Below are 21,962 nucleotides of genomic sequence, written 5' to 3' on the forward strand. Positions count from 1 at the left end.
TACCATTAGAGAAATCTAATTTTAAAATTATATAATACATAAGTTAAGATTTCTGGTTAAGCTTATAGAATAGTATCCATCCAATTTGTGAGTAATTTTCTACCTTCAAAACCAATAAGTAGGCAACAAAGTTTTGGTCTTGTGACATCCTCCAACATTTTCCCTGCCCCATGGACATCCCTCATAAACACCAGTGATAACTCGGTAGAGCAGGTTCCCCAAAAGCAGGTGGGATGGGCTGAAGGTGGGAGGTGAGTTTGTTGGGGCAGGAGAAACACCTTGTGGTCGTTGGCTGGGTGCCGACAGTGGTTTGAGGACAAGGAGCCAGAGATTCACACCTGATAAGCCATATTTTCTCTGTGCATTTGGAGGCAAAGGCATCTGGATGGTGGGGAGCTGCGGAGGACCCTGAATGAGACGTGGAAGAGGCTGGGGTGGGCTGAGCTCACACCAGGAAGGGATGCTGGCACTCCAAGACCGCCATTTTGAGCAGCTCGGTTTGGCCCGTTGGAGCCTTTTCCATGGCTCAGTGGCCTGGAAGGGAGTGGGGGAGGGGGGGGGGCGAACCCAGGCGGGGGAGGAGGGGGGGGGGGGGGGGGGGGGGGGGGGGGGTGGGGGCACCACCCAGGGGGTGTATAGGGAGGGCTGGAGTCGGGGGAGCTTTCAGGGGCTGAGGGATTCCACCATGTTCCTGTGGGGATGGGGGGTCCAAGGGCAGGAAGTGAGAGTAGGAGGAGGTCACGTTGTGAGGCCAGAACGTGGAGGGTGGAGTCTCTGGGGAAAAACAAAGACCCGTCTGGAGTCAGGTGTGGTTTGTGTTGCTGTGCAGCTTCCTAATAACTGGGTCATCTCGGGTAGGCTGTTTAACCTCTCAAAGTCTCCGTGTCCACACCCATGAAGTGGAGGCGCTGCCGGGCCCTAACCCGTGGGGCTTTGTGAGGACTCGATGACGGGGGCAGGGTTGTGCTCAGCGCCAGGCCCGGCAGGTTCAAATCTGGACTTGCAGCGCCATCGCCCACCCAAGCCCAGCTCTGCTGTGTGCCCCTGGTGCACACGTGGGCGTGCGACTCAACCTTGCTGGACTTCAGTTTCCTCGTCGGTAAATGAGGTTGATGATAGAATGGGCCTCAGAGGTTGTTTGGAGGATGAACTGATTTTATTTATAAGGTGCCTAGCCCACCGTCTGGTCCTTAGGACCCTGGGTACAAATGGGGCAGGATGCCATTGCTCAATGATGAAGTCTCCATGAAGGGTTGGGGTGTCCAGGGGTGGAGACTCAGCCAGGAGTGGGGTGTGACAGCAAAGATATTTGATGACAATAAGGAGCAAAGATGGAGGACTCCAAATCTGGAACAAGAGGCTCTGGGGACAAAGAGTTTTTGCGTGAGAATAGGAATGCTGGCCTCACCGTTAGTGGGGGTGATAGACAGACAGACACAGACGGACAGGACAGGGGGACCTCCCCTAGCCCTGACCTGCCAGGCCTTGTGTATTGAAGAAGCTTTTTATTCTCCAACCCAGGATTTAAAAAAAAAAAGAAATCAGAATTAATTCAAAGGCTTCCAGGAAGGTGGTACCAGCCTTGCTCTGTGGCGGGGTGGGGACGCTCCTGGTGTTAAGGTGCTACAAGACAGTTCATGGGAACAAAAGGACGCACTGTGACTCTCAAATTAACAATTTCCATGCAACAGAACAAAGATAAAAATGCGTGCCTGTCGGGGAGGGGTGGGAAGGGATGAAGTGGGGAGAAAATGCTCACAAAAAAGAAGTAGGACAGACATTTAATAACTAAAGTGTGGAGGAGACCATTAGGCTCCCACTGGAGCTGTGGGCTGAGGACACTACACTTCTGGCAACAGGAAACATGATGAGAAAAGAAATATCCTGAAAAGGCCCACCATTCCCCCACTGTGTAAGTACACAAGTGTAGCTCAGTAGCTGTGACCTCTGGCAGGTGTCAAGAAGCTGGGGAGACCAGAGGTGACAGCCCCGGGACTCAGGCAGGAGGGGCCCCAGAGCCCTAGCACTGAAGGTGTCTGCAGGTGGCTCAGTGGACAGCTAGGGGTCAGTCCTTGGGGACCTGGTTTGGATCCCAGGAAAGGGCCTCGTCTGTGCTCCAGTGGAGTCATGCAGGCTCAATGCTAGGTGGAGCTTGGGGACAGAACCGCAGCAGAGCCTGGCAGGTTCAGAGCAGAGCGTGGGAGGGCCCAAAGGGGACTGGGCCTGTCTCCCTCCCCGTGCCTTTCATTTCTCAGTTTCCTTTCTCTTCCTCTCTTCTCTTATTTCTGGAACCCCACCCCTTCAATCAGGAAGTTTCCATTCTCCAAGGTCCTCCTTTTCCTTTCTTCTTCAAGGCAGACATCGCGGGGACTAGGAATCTCAGTGCCATCCAGTATCAGACACTTGCTGGGTGCTGTTACCCCTGTTGTCACCCCAGCTCCTGAAAACAGTGTTTTTGAGACAAGTCCTCTTGTCTGTCTTGACCACCACTGCCTGTACAGGGTAGATGATCAATGGACATTTGTTGATTGAGTGAATGTGTGACCCCCAATTCACAGAAGTTAGGCAACGAGCCAGGTTTACAGAGTGGCTACATGAAGGAGTGGGTGCCTGCACCCGGCTGGCCTGGGGCTCTCATTGGAATCAGGCTGCCTCAGATCACAGCGGCCCTTCTCTCAGACACCCCGACACCCCCTTCCTGTCCTGATTCCTTCCATTATAGCTGTTGCCCTCATCCCATGCTGACCCTGCCAATTGAGTCTGTCCTGTGTCCAGTCCTTGAACTGCCCCATCCCACTGCAGCTGGTCCTGATTTGGATGGTGTTAGAAGAAAGGCACTATACTGTCTGAGGTTTCTCTTTTATGGGATGGCTTCCTGTCCCAGGTAGGTTCCCAGGGACCTCTGAGCACCCCTGATGCTGCTCCTGTCTGGCCAGCCCTCCAGCCTCAGCTCTTGCTATCCCACACATACCCTGGCCTTTGGCTGCACAGTGAGACCCCCGGACCCCCCCTCAAAATGCTGAGCTCCTCCTTTCTTGTGTCTGCACTTAGGCTGTTCTCTGTGCCTCTTGTCTCTTCTGTCCTCACCTTGTCCCTTGCCCCTGTGCCCTGAGCAGCTCCCCCAGGCTGGGTTGGGGGCATCCTGCATGGCTCTGGTCAGTGCTTCCACCCTGCAATGCCCGTGGTGGGCAGGTCTTCCCTTCTGGAGGTGATGCTAAACGAGCAAATTTCAGGAGCATCAGGGAGGGTGTGGGGAGCCCTGGGGGCTAGGGAGCCGCTTTTTGGCAAATACGATCAGAATGGCTTGTTCCTCACCCTACAGGGAGCTGGCTCCCGGAGCGCAGATGCTGCCCAGAACGCTGGTGGGATTTTAGGTTTGAGCTCCACTGCCGCCCACTCTGAGCTCCCCAGCCAGCAGGCAGGAACCCACCCAGGTTCCCAAAGCCTCTGATTTGTGCTGGATGCTGGGACGGTGGGCAGCACCATAGTGGCCAGTTCGAGGAGGTTTATGGGAAATTCTCTGAGAAAAAAATCTTGATATTTATGACTCCCCAGGGCTGTGGCAGAGACAGGAGAGGAGGAAGCTGGATGGACAGGCCTGACCCATGGGCGGGGCCTTGGGCAAGTCCCTGCCTAGCCTGCCTCTTATTCGTGAGCACAGCGCTCTGAGTCTGGACCACACGTTCCTCTGCCAGGGGTCCACCATTACTCCCTTGATAAGGGTTATTGGCAAAGCTCTTCCAGAAAGGGAGGTAGGAGACAATTTGTATGCAGAACAGCCCATGTAGGACTCAATCTTTTGTATCAAAAAAGGGAGAAAACAGAACACATATGTATATATGTTGGTATAGAAACTCTGGAAGAAGCTATTGTCAGTGGTACCCTGAGGAGCAGGTGGGTACTGGATTTGGGGGGCAGTGGTGGGACAGAGACGTTTTACTGTATGTGTTTACATATGTATTTGAATCGTGTGCATGTATTTGAAATTTTAAATAAAAAGCAACAGCAATAAAACAAATTTTTTTTTTTTTTTGGTGAGGAAGGTTTTTCCGGAGCTAACATCTGTTGCCAGTCTTCCTCTTTTTGCTTGAGGAAGATTATCCCTGAGCTAACATCTGTGCCCATCTTCCTCTATTTCATATGTGGGTCACCACCACAGCATGGCTTGACAAGCATGGTTGTAGGTCCACACCCAGGATCCAAACCTGCAAAACCGCGGGCCACCGAGGTAGAGTGCAGGACTTCACCACCACATCACCAGGCCAGCCCCAGAATATTCATTTGAAAAAAGAAGATAGCCAGAATGGGAGGTGGGCGAGGCTCCCTCGGAGGAGGGAGGGGCTGAGCCCCAGTCACTCTCTGCAGGCCCCTCCATGCTGACTGTTTCCCGGGGCTCCCATGCCACAGGCCCTGGACACCTGCGTGTCTTGTTTCTGCTGCTGTCCTGACAGTCTCCTGGCCTCTTGCACCTGCACCCAGGATGCCCTGGCCTGGCCGCCTCACCTTGGCTTAGGTTGGGCCAGGGGTCTGGGGGGGCGGGTCTTGCTTGGGGAGGGACTGCCCAGAACCCTGTCTTCAGGCCCAGGCCAGCTTGGACCCCATGTCCAGGAGCAGGGACTGAACTTGCATCCCCACAAGCACAGGTGTGATCAGGTGAAGATGATGAGAGCTGAAAAGGCTGTCCCTGTTCCATCAACCTCTTCACTGAGCTGGGAGAGCCCATGCTCTGGAGGGCCAGGTGACTTCCCCACAGTCACCCACAAGCTGTTATTTGTACCGAGATGACCTGTACGCTGGGACGAACCACCCAGATCCATCTCGGGGAGTTTCTATTCCTGTAGACACCTGCAAGTCCCAGCATGCCTGGCCTGTCAGAATAGCCCGTGCCTCAGTCTCTCACAGGATCTCCTAGTCACTCCAGGCTGCAGTTCAGCCCCAACTTTCCTGAATGGCCGGAATCTGCAGGGGGTCCCCGCTGAGAGCCGCCCAGGGCCCATGGGTGAGTCTCAGCTCTCCTGGCCCTGGAGATGGGAGGATGTGGGGAAATCTCTTCTCGCAAGGCCTTCCGGAGCTATTTGGCCCAAGGCTGACCCAAACCGCTACGGAGAAGCCAGAGCTGGCGAGTGGCATGGGGCCCAGCATAGCGGGGTAGGGGGTGGGGGAGGCCCTCCTGCTGCCCATCCTCGAAGACACTCTGCATGAGTGCCCCCTGCATGGGGCTGAGGCATCCCCCAGGCTGGGCCCTGAGGCCTTCCCAGCCCGTGAGTCCTAAATATGAATGTGCCAGCATCACGCTTTTTTCTGTGGGTGGTAGTTCTGAATCCTAAACCCCAGGAGCGCTGGAAGTCTTGGTGGCTTCTTTTAGATGCTGGTGGCCCCTGTGTGACACCCAGCCTAGAACATCTAGTGTGTGACCTGCTTCCCTCTCGTCCAAAGGCGTCTCCTGCCTCTGCTCATGCGCTGGTTCTTGTGCAGTGCGCAACCTCCAAGAGGGCACGGAATGCAAATCCCCTTCCTGGAGAATGTTCCCCACTTAGACAGAGGGGACCCCCACGGAACCCCTCTCTAGACCTGATAGAACGAGCCCCCTCTGCCAGATCAGGCTGACACTAGAGCCATTTGAAGAGCATCTGGTCCCACCCCCTCATTTCACCGATGAGGAAGCTGAGCCCCAGAGAGGGAAGTGACTCTCTCCAGAGCAGGTTGGTGAACAAGCTGGGAGGAGAAATGACATCTCACAGCTCGCTCAGCTGTGCCACACCACCAACAGGTAACAGCCCCCGGGCCACTTAGAAAACCCAAGGCACAGAGCCATGGACTGACCTGGCTCTCGTGAACTGCAGGTGACTTTCCTGAGGTCAGCAGGGCCTTCACGGCCGGGGCTCTATCCACACCTGCCCCGACTCTGTCCACACCGTCCCAGATGGCAGGGGCAGCGGCAGCCTCCGGCAGCCTCCGTGACAACAGCAGCAGCAGACAGAAAGCTGGTTTGTCCCTGATTATCGGTGACATTTTCTACGAACCTCAACTTCCTCCTGGTTTGACTCAAGTTTGAGCATCTTGCCGGGGTGGGGAAACCTCACCATAGGCAGCCCAAGAACCTTCTCCAGGGGAGCTTGGCTTGCGTGCCACCACCCTCGCTGGCCCGGCTCCCTGCTCCCCCAGAATCTGGCTGGGAAAGCACCAAGAGCCCAAGATGACACATTCTCAGGAATCGCCTTGCAGCCCCTGAGCAAGGTGCTGGCGGCAGACCAGGGCCACGCTTGGGAGCCCAAGCTAGCCGCTTGCCAACTGCATAACTTCCTGGCCTCAATGTACCTCTCGGGGGAATGGGAGCAATAATGATTTCTTCCTCACAGGGCTCTTGGGAGCAGTAAGTAATGGGGATTGCTTGCCCCCAGTAAGTACCAGGGAAGCTTGGTTGTTATATATTATACCTGGATTATTCTCGAACCCCAACCAAGTGTCTCTTGGATAGGCTGGGAGGGAAGATACAGTAGCATGGAGAACCCTAAGAATTCTAGATTCATTCTTGAGAGTGGAGGTGGAGAACAGGAGGTCAGGAAATGTCCCAGGATCAGCCTGGGTGAGGTTGGTCTGCCCAAGGTGGTGGGGCTGGGGGGCGGGGTGTGCAAGGTGCTGCCCAAGGCTCCGTGGAAGGCTCGGGGCTCCTCCAGTTCTGACCAGTTGTCCCCACACCAAAGGGAAACGCCTGTCACTCTGGAGCTGCTACAGACCAGGTCCTTCCCTCGTTCCTCCTTTCATTTAATAAGATCTTCCCCAGGGCCTTTTGATGAGGGACATGGTGATCTAAGGGTGTAGAAGACCTGGTCCTTGTCCTGGGGTGGCTAAAGGACAGCAGGGACACTCCCCCCCGGTACACAGATGTCCTCCACTTGGCCACGGCAGGGAAATCACATCGGATGATGTAGGTGGATCAGGAAAGTGGACATTTGAAGAAAGGGATGGGTTTCTAGGAGGGGAAGTGACAGGCTGAGGGAAAAGAGTATGTCAAGCAGCGCCAGGCACGCAAAGGAGTGAGGAAGCGGGGCTGGGAGCTCCTGGATACACCGGGTGCTCTTGCTGGTGATGCTTGTGGCAGCCTGGAGTGGGGAGAAGATGAAGGCGAGACTCAGAATGTGAGTTCCAGCGAGGCCCCTTGCTACCTGTTTAACCTCGGGTAGACTTGCTACTTTCCCTGAGCCTCACTCTCCTTCTCTGTAAAATGGGCGTAATTATCACAACATCCCAGGGATGTACTGAGGTCCCTCCTGCAGGGCACTCGGCACCAAGCTGGCCACACCTCAAGTCCCTGAGCTGGCCTCCCCTACTCCCCCAGCTCCACTCTAGCACGACCAAGCTTAGGATGCAGCTCCAGCAAAATTCTGCGGTCAGGGAGATTCTGTCTACGTGCTCTGTCGCCGCTGTGTCCAGTTCCTTCTTGCATCACATCCCCCAGAAGCCCAGCTCAGGTGCAGACTGATGAATTTATTGGCATTATGGTGTTAGTGGCAGATAACTACAACCAAGCAACTATTTATGTTCCAACTGTGGCCTTCAACCCAGCCCCTCAGAGGAGACCGGGATTTTAGGTGAGGAGCCTGGATGGGGATGACACTGGTCTGGGGATTGGGGACCACTCCTCCTCAACCTACGCCCCTCAGGCTGTGCCAACTCTGCTCAGCCATGGGCTGGCCCTCTCATCTCTGGGTGGCACAGACCACAGAGTTTCGTGCGAGTGAGGGGTTTGGCAGCACACGAGAGGGGAGCGCCTTCTTAGTCTGCAAACCTTCCAAGGTTGCATTCTTTCTGTTGCTTGTGTTGTCTGGAAAGTCCAGTCCTTCCACTGGAGGAAGGTTGGCTTGGTCTAATCGACAAGGGGTTTAGATGCCCCGGTTGTGCAGGCACAGGCTCAGGGCTGCCCGAGAAGGAGGCTGGATCCTTGAGGGCATGGAAGGGGAGGGTACCAGGGGGCACAGGCAGCTGCAGGAATTACAGCCCAGAACGAGGTCAAGTTGGCAGTAAGAAAGCCAGCTCCGTGAGGCCCTGGGCTCCCCATTCACAGGGCTGAGCAGGGCTATTCAGATGAGAGAGCCCAGAGAGAGGCCCTACAGCCAGCGACAGCCAGGAGCAGAGCTGCCGCCTCTGGACACCCTGCCCTGTCTTTTTTCACATATGGGACATTTTCTCTCCTCTTCATAAAACACTAAAAAATATTAATATATTGACAGAAAGTTCCATTTCAGGGCTAAAAAAAAAAAAGCCCTCCAGTTGCCTGAATTCCCTTGACAACATTCTGGATAAGTGGCTCTCCTGCTTTTGCTTGCATACCTCTGGTGACAGAGAGCTCACTATATGGCATAGCTGCTGTGTCTGCTTTCAGACCCTCCAGTGGCAAGACAGGTCTGCTTTCTGCAGCATCTGGAACCCATTCCTTTTACAGCCCCGCGGAGTCACAGTGGAGCAGGTCTTGAGCACCGGAGGATGCTAATACATCTATTCTTTTTCTGGCTTCCTAGCCCCTCCACATGCAGCCCCAGAGGACAGACAGCCTCTGGTGCGCGGGTGACAGAGCAGTGCAGGGCCACTGTCACGCCATGTTCCTCTTCTAGATTCTCCAAACGCAGAATTGGGTGCACCTCAATTCTCATCTTCTCTCCTGTTTACAAGACTCCTTAGGCATTCCCATTTTCCTTGCAGCTGTGACTGCATCCGTGTTTTGTGTGTAAATATTTGTTCCTTTCCAATATTTCAGGAGTGCACTTCTGATCTTATCTCTGACTCACACATTGTTCAAGAGACTATTGAAGAGAATGCACAGCAATGTCTATCATATATTTTTAATACCACTGTGCTGCCGCAGAGCTGTGATTTCTTTGTGGTCTGAGAACAGGAGGGTAGAACCGCCATTGCCTTGCAGTCCTTCGCTGCGCCCAGGGTGGGATAAATTTAGTGAAAAACTCTTTCCTGTCCCAAAGAGACTGTGTTCCTTTGATTTACGGCATAGCCCTCAATGATCTGCTAGTTCTACCTTATTAATAGGGCTGTGTAGAGCTCTCAATTTCTCTATTTGATGGATGCTATTCTAAGAAGCGAGCATTAAGATCTCTACAATTATATTTCCATTTCGACTTCTCTTTGCAGTTCTGGTGTGTTCCCATTATGTACTTCTTTGCTATGCTCATTGGAACATAAATTGAGTGTTTTATGTTTTAATTACGGTTTGTTAACTTTTACGTTGGTAGAGTTTCTGTGTTTCTTAATTCTTTTCACTAAAAAAAATTACTTTGTTATATTTCCTTCTTTTCCAGGGTTCTGTGTGCCTGATAAACTGTAGATAATCCTATCATTTTACTGTCTACGCCTATTTTCTCTGGGTTTCTTATCCGCAAAAGATGATTGAGTTTTGAGTTTTTAATGGATGCCCCTTTTTATGGAGAGTATTAGAATTATACTATAGTTGTTACATCTGTGCAAGCCTCCGGGGTTGCCCTCTCCTTTCTATATTGAGACATTACAATTTTTCACTTTCAGTTTCCATCGTGAATTTTCTCTTCCTTTTTGTCCCTTTAAAATAGACAAGATAATTTAACCTAAATGTGCAATTTAGAACATGGTCAAGTTTTAACATCTACGTTTATTTCTATTAATAGCTCTCCAAACTTCCCGTGAATTATTCTTAAATATCTTCCCTTCCTTCACCCACTCTTCATTGTTAATGTGGCATTTTGGCTTTCTTTTATATTCATCTTTACTCTTTATGTTATGCACACTTTTTATGATGTGATGGTTGACCTGTGAACTCATGAAATTTTTCTGTTTATCCTGGATCGGGGTCTTGTCATCCTGCTCTCATCTCTTAGGGGCACCTGCTTTCTCAGCTGTCACTTCCAATTCTCTGTCACTTCATGCTTTGTTCCCAAGTCCCTCAGATGCTACATGTTGAAGTGTTTATCTTTGACCTGGCAAGATTTATGCCTCATCAGCTGAACACTGGTTAGCTTATGCGTTTCTTTAAATTCGGTGTAAACTTGCCTCTTACCCACACAGTGCCTCAAACACGCTCCTAAACTTTTCTTCTTTTAAGGGAAAGTCAAAAGCTATTCTCATTTTTCTCCTTTTTTCTCTAGCATTTAATACAATTTTTTTAAAAAAAATTAAATTGTTTTTATATTGTCATTAATTAATTGGAAAAATATACCAAAAGAAGAGAGAGAGAGAAATAAAAATAAATGATTTAAAAATCTGCCACCATCTAACTGTTAGAATGCAACCGAGGTTTGGAATATGGAAATTTTTTTCTAGGTTTTTTTTCCCTAAGCGTGGGCTTTTGAAAATCATAGTTGAAATCGTTGTGAATGTATAATCCTGTAGTTTGTGGGTTTTTTACTTAACGTAGTCAGCATAAACATATCATAGTCAGATAGAAAAATTTTCCATTGAGTAGATTTACCGTAGTGAAATTAAGCCCTTGTTGGCATTTTAATGCATGTATTTTTTGCGATGAGAAAAAACGTGTTAAAGTGAATATATTTCTGTACACAACTTTTTTTTCATAATTTACTTAAGGTAAATTTTCAGAATCACTGGATGAAAGACCAATAAGATTTCTGTGGCTTGTAATATAAGCTACAAATCTCCAAAGTTGTGTACTAATTTGTGTGTTCACCAGCATAGCGGTGACTGTTTCACGGAACCCTTGCCAGCTTCTTCATTAAATCTGATGAGCAAAAATTTTATCTCTTTGTAAATCTTCTTCTGGGAACTGCCATCTATTCGTGTCCTTTGCCTGGTTATCTATTACGGGTCTTGATTATACATTTTTAAATATTCTTCATAAGAGAGATTATCATTTATCTAACTATAGGTTGCATTTTCTTTCCTCCAGTGTATTATTTGATATTAAAATTTTTTAAGAAAAAGAATTTTCTAATTTTGTGCAGTCAAACCTGTCCTATTTTCTGATTTTTGTGCTTTTCAGTCATTCTAAGTTGAAAAGAGCTTTTCCTTCCACTGGCTTTTATAAGTTCTCTACTAAATTTTCATCTAGTTTGTCTATGGTTTGACTTTTTTGAAGTTTAATTCATTCATAAATTTGGAATTTCTTTTGCTATACGGCATGAGATGAGGATCTAAGTTGGTTTTTACCCCCAAATTGTTCACTGATGTCTCAACATCATTTCTTGATGAAGGCTTCTGTTTGTATTATTGGTTTTTGGGAATTCTCATTTAGTCTTATTTCTGTTAATTGTCTTAGTGTAGTATCTGGACCTTCTGTGTATTGACAAGTATCTGATTTCAACAAAGTTCCCTTTATTTTTTTACCATTAAATACAAAGTTAGCCGTTGATGTCAACAAGTTACTCCATATCATGTGTAAGAAATATCCTTCTATTCCTTCATTTAAGTGACTTTTGTGGAAAAACTATTGATACAATCAAATGGCTTTTCATTTTTGCTTTACACAATATCGATAGATTTCCTAACCCTGAAATGGTCTTACATCTCTATAGTAAGCCTGATTTGGTCAATGATGATTTATAATTTTAGTATACTGAGTTCTACCTGGTAATATCCTAATTAGGATGTTTGCATCTATCTTCATAAGTGCATTTGAGCAGTAGTTTTTCTCTTTTGTGCTACTTATGTCAAGTTTTGGTGTTTGGGTAAGTTAGTTTCATAACAGAAATTCACTAATATTATCTTATGTTCTGAAATTGTTTGTAGAGCATGGGAGTTATCTGTTTCTTGAAATTTTAAATAAACCAGAGCCTGTTTGAGTAATTCTTTGATCGCATCCTCAGTTTCTTTCATGGTTGTTGGTCTAATCAATACTTCTTGTGTCAACTCTTGTATTAATTGTGGTAAATTATGTTTTGCTCCTGAGTCGTCAATTACATCAAGCTTTTTAAATGGATTAGCCCACAGGTGATAAAGTGGCGATTTCTTATTTTTTTCCTCTCCTTTCCATCTAAGCTTAATGCCTTGTTATGATCAATGAGTCTTTCTTCTCAATAATAGTTCTTAGAGATACATGTATTGTTTTGTTTACTGTTTACCATCCCCCCTCCCCGCCCCCGCCCCCTCCGCAAGGAACCAACTATTAAATTTATTGATTCTGACATTTTCCTCTTTTCTAATTCATGTATTTCTGCTTTTATCTTTATAAATGTTTTCCTGATTTCTCTATGACCTTTTTGTTCTTTTTTCTAAATACTCAAGGTGAGTGCTTAGTTCATTTGCTTAGTTGCCTTTTTTTAAAAAAGATTAAAGCTGTTAAGGCTGTTTATCTCTGAGAATAGTTTTGGCAGCAGCCTGTGAATTTTTTTTTAAACAACCAATCCAGAAAGGTCTTGTCATTCTTGATTATATCCTGTGTATTTTGTTTTGTAGTTCTGACTTCACTTATTTTTAAATAGATAATTCTATTTTTCATTTCCTAGCTTTCTGTGTATTGTGGCCAGAGAATAGACCCAACATAATTTCTGCTTTTTTTTTAAGTGGAAAGTTTTGTTCTTACTAGGCAGATAATTCATTTTGGCAAATGTTTCTTGGATATTTGAGAAAAAAAGTGATGACTTATTTGTCTAAAACCAAATCCTAAAGCTATTAATTAAATCGTATTCATTGTATTGTTTACGTAATTCTATATCCTGATTTATATTTTGCCTACTTGATCTGTTCAAATCTATAGTATATTAAAGTCTGCCCTACAATGCGAGTGGCTCTTTGAATTCTAACAATTTTACTTTATGTATTTTTGTGCAATGCCATTCGGTGCATAAGATTACTATATTTGCCTTTACAATTTTTCTTTTATTGATATACAATGACCTTCTTAATCCTGATGTGTGGCTTTATTCTTAATTTCTACAATGCTAGGTCTGAATGTTTTCACTTTGACTTTCTTTTCATGTATATTTATTTCGATATCATTGAAGGACTTGTACATTGAACATTTCTCTATCATTGTGTCCTTCATAAGCAACAAAGAGTTGAATGCATTTCATAACTGAACTGAAAAGGTTAGTTAATAGAGGAAAGTTGGAATTTTTCGTATTTATTGCTGTAATGTCTACGCATAGTTTCTTTTTCCATTCTGTTTACTTCTCTGCTATATAGTATGATTTGTTAGTTTGTTTCTTTTTGTCTTCGGCGATTTTGAAGATAGACATCCTGCTTTTAATAGTCAGTGGTTACTTCAAGGTTTAAAAAACTATGTTACAGTTTCCGTAGTTATTAAAGTAAAAAGAACCCAGCGCGATAACTTACTTTTCTTTTATGGACCGTCTGCTCCGTCCACGTCCTGTTGCTCTGCACCATCCTCCCCCCTGCAACCCGAGAACATTCTTCCTTCTGTGTTAATTTATCGAAAGTGTTATATCTTTTTTTTTTAAAGGACAGGAATGATCTCTTATTTGTTTTGTAATTTTAAATTTGTAACTATATTCATCATAACTTAAGTCCTTTTCCATGCTTTTCTTGCTTTTAATGCTCAGCTCCAAGCTTTTCCACCTTGATGTTTTCAGTTTTCATTGTTGCTGTCTCTCGGAGGTCTAAATTTTTGCCTCTTAGAGACGATTCTTTTTCTGGAAGCCACACATACCTGAGGGTAGCTTTCCCTGCTCTTCACACCTGAACAGCACCCAACTGGGCATGAAATTCTTCATCCAGATTTTCTTCCTCAAACCTCTTCTGGTGTTAATTATTTTTTTTCAGAGACATTTCCAAGGAACTTGGTGTGTTTATTCACAGATGTTTGTAAGGTTCTGTATTAATGACATTTAAAGATGAAAGTGGAACGTCTAGGAGAGGCTCTGTCTCCATAAATTTTGCATGAAACTTGGCTCCTTTAATCCAACTTCTCGTCTGCTCTGTTGTTCAGTTCAGCCCTGCCTCTCGGGCATCAAGCTTCTGATGACCAACAAAGGTCATCCTCGTCCCTTCTGGTCTGTTCACAGACACCATTTGCTTGACCCATAACCAACCCCCATTCAATTCTATTTCCTTCCTGGTATGAGACTGGGACCAAGGCCCATTCAAATCCTCTCTAAGGCAAAGGGACCCACCATCCCTGCCGAAGAAAGATAACACACTACAGATGGGCCTGCTGGGAATGGGAATCAGGAATGGCCCCACTGTTGCCTCTGACACACTCCCCAGATTCCAACGTAAGTGGAGGCGTTGGCTCAGCCTCTGCCTGGCTATCAGGTGCAGCTGGCTGCTCCAACCTGCCTTCAGGAGAACCTGGTACCTTCCGGGAGTGCTGGTGACTGACAGCCCAGCTCTGCCCTTTCAGCTCTAGAGTGATGTTGATGCCGGGGCCACACTTTCCTTGGGCTGCTTCCAGCTAATGACTAAGCTCGGCAGAGGTACCAGCCCTGGGTGATTCCTGCCCCCCCAGTGGGCAGCCTGTGCTTAGGAACTCCCCATCGGCCTGGCTAAGACGTTCTTAGAGCTGCACTGTGGTCTGAAGCTCTTCCTACCAAGTCCTTCCTTCCTGCTCTCCTTCCACGGGTGTCAGACCTGCTTTGTGGCTTGAAGGCTCTCCCTATCTCCTCCTGCTCCCTCTCCCCTTCATTGAAGACATTTCCTCCAATAAATCTCTCAAACGTCTAACACCATCTTAGCATGTGTTTCTCAGGCTCTCACCCACCCACCTTACAGTGCCACCGATGGACTGGTGTGGATCCTGGGTTGGCCAGAACAGGAGACATCAATGGCCCCAGGCAACAGGTCAAGTGTGGGGGAATCGCTGGCCCCCACTACAATTGGACTGGTCTTTATTGGCAACCCATCTTTGAGAAAAGTGACCGTTTCAACCCTTACTGCAGGCTGGAGCCTTTTTATCTTAATCCAGTGAAGTTCCTGATCTTTTCTTTAAAAAGATTTTTAAAAAGATGATTTCCTTGAACTTTCAGAGGGAATTCAGAGGATTAATTTTTCAAATCCTCTGCTCACTGTGCCATGAGCTGGAAGCACTTATTTTCAACCTAATTTCTTTTTTGCCAGCCGATAGAGTGCTTCCTCTGGCTTCAAAGATTACCATTTGAAAAGTTCCCATTTGAAGTCTGTCAGTGTTCCAGATGTGACCTTTAGGATCAACCAACTGGAGAACACTGATAGCTGAGTGGTGTCTATTTCCCACACATACACCTGGGACTGTCAGTTCAGACAAGCCCCGGCATCCTAGACTGTGTGCTTTCCGCCAGACCATTTTTATCCCTTTGTTTTTCATTGGTTTGTTCAATTCAGCCATATTTGGGTTTGAGTTTATCTTTGAGCACGACTGACTTTTTTCTTTTTGCCTACTTTAGTTCTGTCTTTGATCATCAGCAGTGTGCTGGGTCCATCCATGGAGTATGCCTGAGTGATACCTAGCCCCAAACGGATGCCTTAAGTTCCTTTTTTGAAGCTCTTTAAATACAAACACGTCTTCGCTGTTATCTTTGTGGTTCTTGGTTTTCTGCTGTTTCTGATCTTGGAGGTGACTTCCGTAAGCCAATTAATTGAGTCCTCCCCTTTACTGTTGCGGCACTTCTCAGTCAGAAATGGTTTGGGTTTTTGCCTGCTTTTCTTATCATTTCTGAAATTGATCTTGTTGGTTCCAAGAAATTATCTTGTTGGTTATTCTGGCTATTTTTTTAGACAGGCCTGTGGATACGCTGGCATAGTCAGGAGGAGACAGCCTGCCAGCTTGCACGTGTTCTAGGCATTTTTGGGTAGAAAGAGTTATACCCGGGGCTCTACACTGTGCAACTCCAGCAGGCGCCATTCACACAGACCACAGGAATCTAAAGCTTTGACTATGAGCAAATACATTTTCCTAGATCTCTTATGACATAAACTAGTAAGGAAAGTTGACACATAGGAAAGCCACCAAATCAAGTAATGTATGTTTAATGTTTATTACATGGCGCTCAATGGGTGATATATATATATTTTTTTTTTTTTTTCTTTCTCCCTCTCTTTCCCTAGCAGTTAGAGAGGATTTGGGAATGACATTCTATATAGAGTCTTAAAAATATCCAAATCCTTCCTTCCAAAGACTCCCAAGGGGACTGCAGTGATGAGAAACAGTAGCAGAACAGGAATTCTCTCAGCAATAGCGGTGCAGCAAAGAAATAAATCACAGTGATTTTTTTGTGGAATTTTTTTGTTTTCCAGTAAAACTAGGAAATCTAAGTGTTCATCAAGAGGCTACCAGCTGGATGAATTATGGCCTATCCATGCAATGGGCTGCAATGGCGCCATTGCAGTGTTAGAAAGAAAAAGTCAATTCATAGATGCTGACGTGGAACAATTTCCAAGAAGCACTGTAAAGTGAAAAAGCAAGAATAGAGCTGTGGGTATAATATTTTCCAAATTTAAAGAAGAGTCATACATACATATGTATGTACATATATATATATATATATATGCATATACTTAGAAATTTTCTGGAAAATGTATGGACAAAACTGTTAACCGTGGTTACCTCTGGAAAGGACATCTGAGACCCTGGGGTACCATGAAATCTCCTTTCTTTTGTTATTTTGTACTGTTTGAATCTTATTGAGTGCATGGAATACTTTTTTAATTAAAAAAATGAACTATGGGCTGGCCCTGTGCCGAGTGGTTAAGTTCGCATGCTCTGCTTTTGCGGCCCGGGGTTTCCCCGGTCTGGATCCTGGGCACGGACCTAGCATCACTCATCAGGCCATGCTGAGGCAGCACCCCACATGCCACAACTAGCAGGACCTACAACTAGAATATACAACTATGTCCTGGGGGGCTTTGGGGAGAAAAAGAAAAAGAAAAAAAAAGAAGATTGGCAACAGATGTTAGCTCAGGGCCAATCATAAAAAAAAAAAAAACAACTAGTAAAGTAACATAAGCTCAACGAGTAGCTGCACTGGTCACAGCACGGGATTCTCTGTGAAAGACTGTGTTCGTGCCTTCTCCCTGCCACGTCTGCGTCTTGGATCTCAGCCCCCGCTGCTGGGACTTCTCGGAGGGTGGGAACTCGCTCACCCAGCTGCCTGCTGGCGAGGCGGGGAAGGAAGAAGCCAAGTGTGAGTGATCTCTCATACGCAGGACCCTGTGTCCTCATGGACGTGGCATGCTCAGTGTCTAGGACTAGTCACGCCAGCAGATGGGCCTCATCCGGGCGGGGGAAGCGTGGGTGAGAAAGGAGGGAGGTGGGTGGAGGTTTGGTCATATGTGAATTCTCTGCCCAGCAGCACTGGTTCTGGAGGCCTGGGTTGAACATCTCCTGGTTTTGATCTGCTCCAGGGCCACTGCTATGGACTGAATGTTTGGGTCCCCTCCCAGGTTCACACACTGAAATCTAACCCCCAACTGACGGTGTGAGGAGGTGTGGCCTTTGGGAGGTGATTAGGTCTTGTGAGTGGAACCCTCACAAATGGCATTAGTACCCTTAGAAGAGAGACCCCTGAGAGCTCTCTTGCCCTCTTTCTGCCATGTGAGGACACAGTGAGAAGTCAGCCGCCTGCAACCTGGAAGAGGGCCCTCGCCAGACCATGTTGGTGCCTGATCTTGGACTTCCAGCCTCCAGAACTGTGAGAAACAAATGTCTGCTGTTTATGAGCCACTCGGTCTATGGTATTCTGTAATAGCAGCCCAAACGAAGACAGCCCCCTATCTTGGTATAGAACTCCACCATAACATGCACCCCTCACCCCCAAATTGGCCAGGCTCTTAAGTAAGACTCAGCCAGGGCCTGCCTCAGACTCTCATCTTGGCCTGACTTGTGACCCCCTCCTTGTCTGCCGGCACCCAGCCTCCCTGTGCAGCCACACCTGTGGCCTTGGTCCTCTTTTCCCTGAGACCAGTTCTAACTTTCTACCTGTCTGAAGGCCTTTCTTTGCCCTGTGGAGACCTCAAGCCTTCACTTCCTTTCCTCTGCAAATGTCTTTTCTTCCATGTTTCTCCATTTTCTGTCTGGTTTTCTCCTCGGGGTAGCACAAGGCTGCAGCAGCTCCAGACCTTCTGTCTTTCCAACTTCAAATCCACAGAAAGAGCCCCAACCCGCTTCCTGGTAACCCAAGCAAGAGTTTTGTTGCCTTTCAGTGCCTCTGGGTGGTCAAATGTCCATCCTTGAACCAATGAACGAACCAATCACCACGTCCAGGGGAATGTGACGTGCTGATTGCCGCCAGCCCTATAGTCAGGGGTGGGGCAACTCTGTCCAGTCTTCAGGAATGTAGGTGGGGGAGGGGAGAAGGACAACGTATAAGGAGGAGCTGGGTCCTGGAAACAGCGTTTGAATCCCTGATGGAGCGGCAGCTCAAGTCAGCCCTGCCCTAGTTTTCAGTTACAAGAAATTCTCTCTTTGCTTAAATTGGTTTGGGTCAGGATTTGTGTTTTTGTTACTACTTTTGACAGAAGGAGTTCTGATTGAAAAAAAGGGGCAGATGTTCATACGCAGTTCTTTTTTGTAAAAGAAAAAGGCACACGTGTGTGTGTGTGTGTCCAGAAAGAGAGGGAGAGTGCGTTTGGAATGAGACACATAAAAAACTAACAGTGGTTATATCTGGGCAGCATTAGAGTAATTTTTCTTTCCTGTGTTTTCTAATTGTTATTCAATGAGCACGAATTGCTGTGTGATAAAGGGGAGGTGTTTATTATTCTTGACAAAGTCGTTTGAAACCATTGCTTTCAGAGAGTGAGAAGAACTCCAGCTAATTTATTTTTGACCTTGTAGGAAAGAACATGAGCCAGGGCAACAAGAGTGAAGACTGCTCCTTCAGTGACGTGGATGAGCTGATGAAAAGCGTGCAGCTGGCAGTCTACGTCCCCACCTTCCTCCTGGGCCTGCTCCTCAACGTGCTAGCCATCCGAGGCTTCTGCACCTTCCTGCAGAAGAGGTGTCTGGATTACGCTGCCACCTCCATCTACATGATCAACCTAGCGGTCTTTGACCTGCTGCTGGTGCTTTCCCTCCCATTCAAGACGGTCCTGAACCACGTGCCGACACCCTTCCCTTCCTTCTGTACCTTGGTGGAATGCCTCTATTTCATCAGCATGTATGGGAGTGTCTTCACGATCTGCTTCATCAGCCTGGACAGATTCTTGGCCATCCAGTACCCCATCCAGGTCAGCCACCTCCGGTCCCCCAGGAAGATCTTTGGGATCTGCTTCATCATCTGGGTCCTGGTGTGGGCTGGGAGTATCCCTATCTACAACTTCCACGGGCAAGTGGAAACCTACAAATGCTTCCACAATATGTCTGATAGCACCTGGAGTGCCAAGGTCGTCTTCCCCCTTGAGGTGTTCGGCTTCCTTCTTCCCATGGCCGTTATGGGTTTCTGCTCCTCCAGGAGCATCCGCATTCTGATTGGCCGTCGGGACCATAACCAGGACTGGGTCCAGCGGAAGGCTTGCATCTGGACTATCGCGGCCAATCTGGCTGTGTTCGTGGTCTCCTTTCTTCCAGTCCACCTGGCATTCTTCTTGCAGTTCCTGGTGAGGAATGGCTTTATTGTGGAGTGCAGAGCTAAGCAGAACATCAGCTTGTTCGTGCAGTTGTCCATGTGTTTCTCCAACGTCAACTGCTGCCTGGATGTTTTCTGCTACTACTTTGTCATCAAAGAATTCCGCATGGGCATCATGGCCCACCGGCCTTCCAGGGCCCAGCTAATCCTCCAGGATACCCTGACCACAGGGGCTACCAAGAAAGACCTGATCAAAGAAAGCAAACCCTAGCCCTGAATTCCAGCAGCGGATATCCTGTTCCAAGGTTTGGGATGTGACAGGATGATATATGGCACATTTACTAATGCTCTTTCCATTTTGATGCTCATTAGATGCTGTCTTTGCTAGTTACGCCCCAAAGACCTTTCCGCAGCACCCAGACAGCTTGACATAAATCACGCAGTGTTTGGGGATCTCTGAAGAACCTAAGAACCAGGTGAATTCTTGACTTTTAAGTCCAAAATCATGAGGCAGAAGAATTGAGAAAGACAATGAGACCATCTGAACAAGGCTGTTTCCCAGCTCTCCCTGTCCTTCTGTAGACTAGAAGATTCTGGAAGGGACAAGAGGAAGGAGTTAGGAACGAGAACTAAGAGGGTTGGTCATGGTGGAGTGTGTCCTGGGTAGAGATGGAGCCGTAGAATGGATCAAGCTCCTTTTTAGTTTGGGGATGCCGGGTGGAGCAGACTCACACTTTGCTATCCCTCTGGGCTCTGTTGGCCAACAACCTCACAGAGATGACAGCAAGTGGGGGTGATCGAGGCAGAGCAAGTACACACAGAGAGCCCCAAGTTTCCTATTGGCCTTAGAAAGGTCTGGGAAGCCAGCCAAACCTTTATTTGTTCACAAGAAGGCTACAGAAGGATGAGGGGGGCTGCGGTGAAGCTGTGGACACTTTGTGGAAGCAGTGAGGACAGTGTGGAAAGATGTTGGTGACACCTGAGAGCCATGAGGGGACAGGATACACCCGGGGAGGGAAGAAGGCCAAGGGCTGGAAGTGGACTGCCCCTCCCCCAGTGCTATCAGGATGTCACGGCATGGAGTTTTAGCGCTCGCCCAGAGGGAGGTGAGGCGGTGGAGAAGGGAAATTCCTAGACGTGATCAGCTTGCTGTCTTGAACAGCCTGGGAAGTTGTTAATTAGACTTGGTTTCCTTGAGAACCGGGAGAAAGAATCAGGTCTAATTTAGTTCAGCGAGAGAAGAATAAGGAACATGTGTTTGTGTTGCCCACCTGAATCCTGGCTGGGCATCTGGCCAGGGAGGCACTGTCCACAGAGCTGTCCCCCTCCAGTGGTGACAGGGAGAAACTGAGTCAGGCAGGAATGGAGGCACCATCTCAATGGCACAGGGCTCTTGGCACTTCCTGGTTGGAAACTCTGAACAATTGAATCACGGCTTCGATTGGGCTCCTCAATGATCCAGAGACGGAGCGGCAGCGACAGCCGAAAGCTTCCGGTGACTCAGCTGCTCCAGAGAGTAAAATGATTATAAGGATAAACGTGGGGCAGTTTTGCAAGACAGAATGAGTGGGATGAGAAGTAACAGATGAGACTTACTGTAAACAAGGGGAAGGTGTTTGGGAAGAAAAGCAACCACCTTCTACCTGTAGGATAAGAGGCTTCCATGGCCAAGTGGAGGATGGAGGGGAGGGGTGACCGTGTGGCGGGGGAAGGGACCTATTTAGATAAAACCCTGAAGGGAGGAAGAGGTGGAGGTTGGGCCATTGCCCAAGGCTTGAAGCGATGGGGCTCTGTGAGGAGGTGGGGGACGGGCAGGAAGGATGGAGGGCAGAGCTGCTTCCTGCCCGAGAATCCCCAGCTTGACTGAGAGCCATCAAAGGGCAGGAGCCCCGCCTTCTCCTCCTTCCTCTCAGCTGACTCAGTGGTCAAGTGGTGTTCTGTAGGGCTGGAGGGAAGGGTGAGGAAGAAGGTGTCAATGAAGGGGTAGAAATGGCTGTGGAGGGGTGATCATGACCAGGACCAGAGGCTCTTGTCCCTCAGACTGGCCTCCAGGAACCAGCAGCCAGAGTCAGGGGCTCTGCAGACCAGAGATGAGTCCTGCCCGTCTGCCCCAAGCCCTGGACATCCTCCCCCCTGCCTATGGGCTGGCTACACTGTCCCATGGCCGTCCTAGACAGAAGCACACCTGTGTTACTGTTGGAAAGCCAGAAAGCTGCCATATGCAGCAGGACATTTGGGCTGAATTGGGGTCAGAGTCCATGGGTGGGTGGAGATATGGACCACCCCTCCTCCAATTTCTCTCTTTGCATGAGTCTAGACTCATGAGCTGTGTGACTATAAGGTGTATGTCCTTGGAGGGGTAGAGCAGTCCTGGGTGGATGTGACAACTGTGGACCTGTCTGTGGGTGAGTCTTGGAAGCCTGACCAATCCCAACACACTAGGGGGAGGAGAGGTACCTCTTCTCTCTCCCCACAGGGACCCATCCTGGCCTTCGAGTCACAGGGGACTCATCAGGGTCTGTGGGA

The 21,962-nt window shown here is 48.0% G+C and overlaps 1 protein-coding gene across 1 annotated transcript; it reads left to right on the top strand.

Annotated features, from left to right (window-relative positions):
• The first annotated feature begins 5,690 nt into the window (after positions 1–5,690).
• GPR55 (G protein-coupled receptor 55) lies at positions 5,691–21,047 on the top strand. The gene is made up of 2 exons (XM_046644464.1): positions 5,691–5,770; positions 18,707–21,047. The coding sequence occupies exons 1-2, from the start codon at positions 5,728–5,730 to the stop codon at positions 19,705–19,707; spliced, it is 1,044 nt and encodes a 347-aa protein (XP_046500420.1). The 5' UTR covers positions 5,691–5,727; the 3' UTR covers positions 19,708–21,047.
• Positions 21,048–21,962: the final 915 nt, after the last annotated feature.

The sequence above is a fragment of the Equus quagga genome, chromosome 17, assembly GCF_021613505.1.
Source record: "Equus quagga isolate Etosha38 chromosome 17, UCLA_HA_Equagga_1.0, whole genome shotgun sequence".
Classification (NCBI taxonomy): domain Eukaryota; kingdom Metazoa; phylum Chordata; class Mammalia; order Perissodactyla; family Equidae; genus Equus; species Equus quagga.

Bases quoted from the DNA above. Each gene is read 5' to 3' on its own strand.
- GPR55 (XM_046644464.1), top strand. From the start codon at position 5,728: ATGACATCTCACAGCTCGCTCAGCTGTGCCACACCACCAACAG. The intron at 5,771-18,706 runs GTAACAGCCCCC...TTGACCTTGTAG, and splicing joins CTGTGCCACACCACCAACAG to GAAAGAACATGAGCCAGGGC.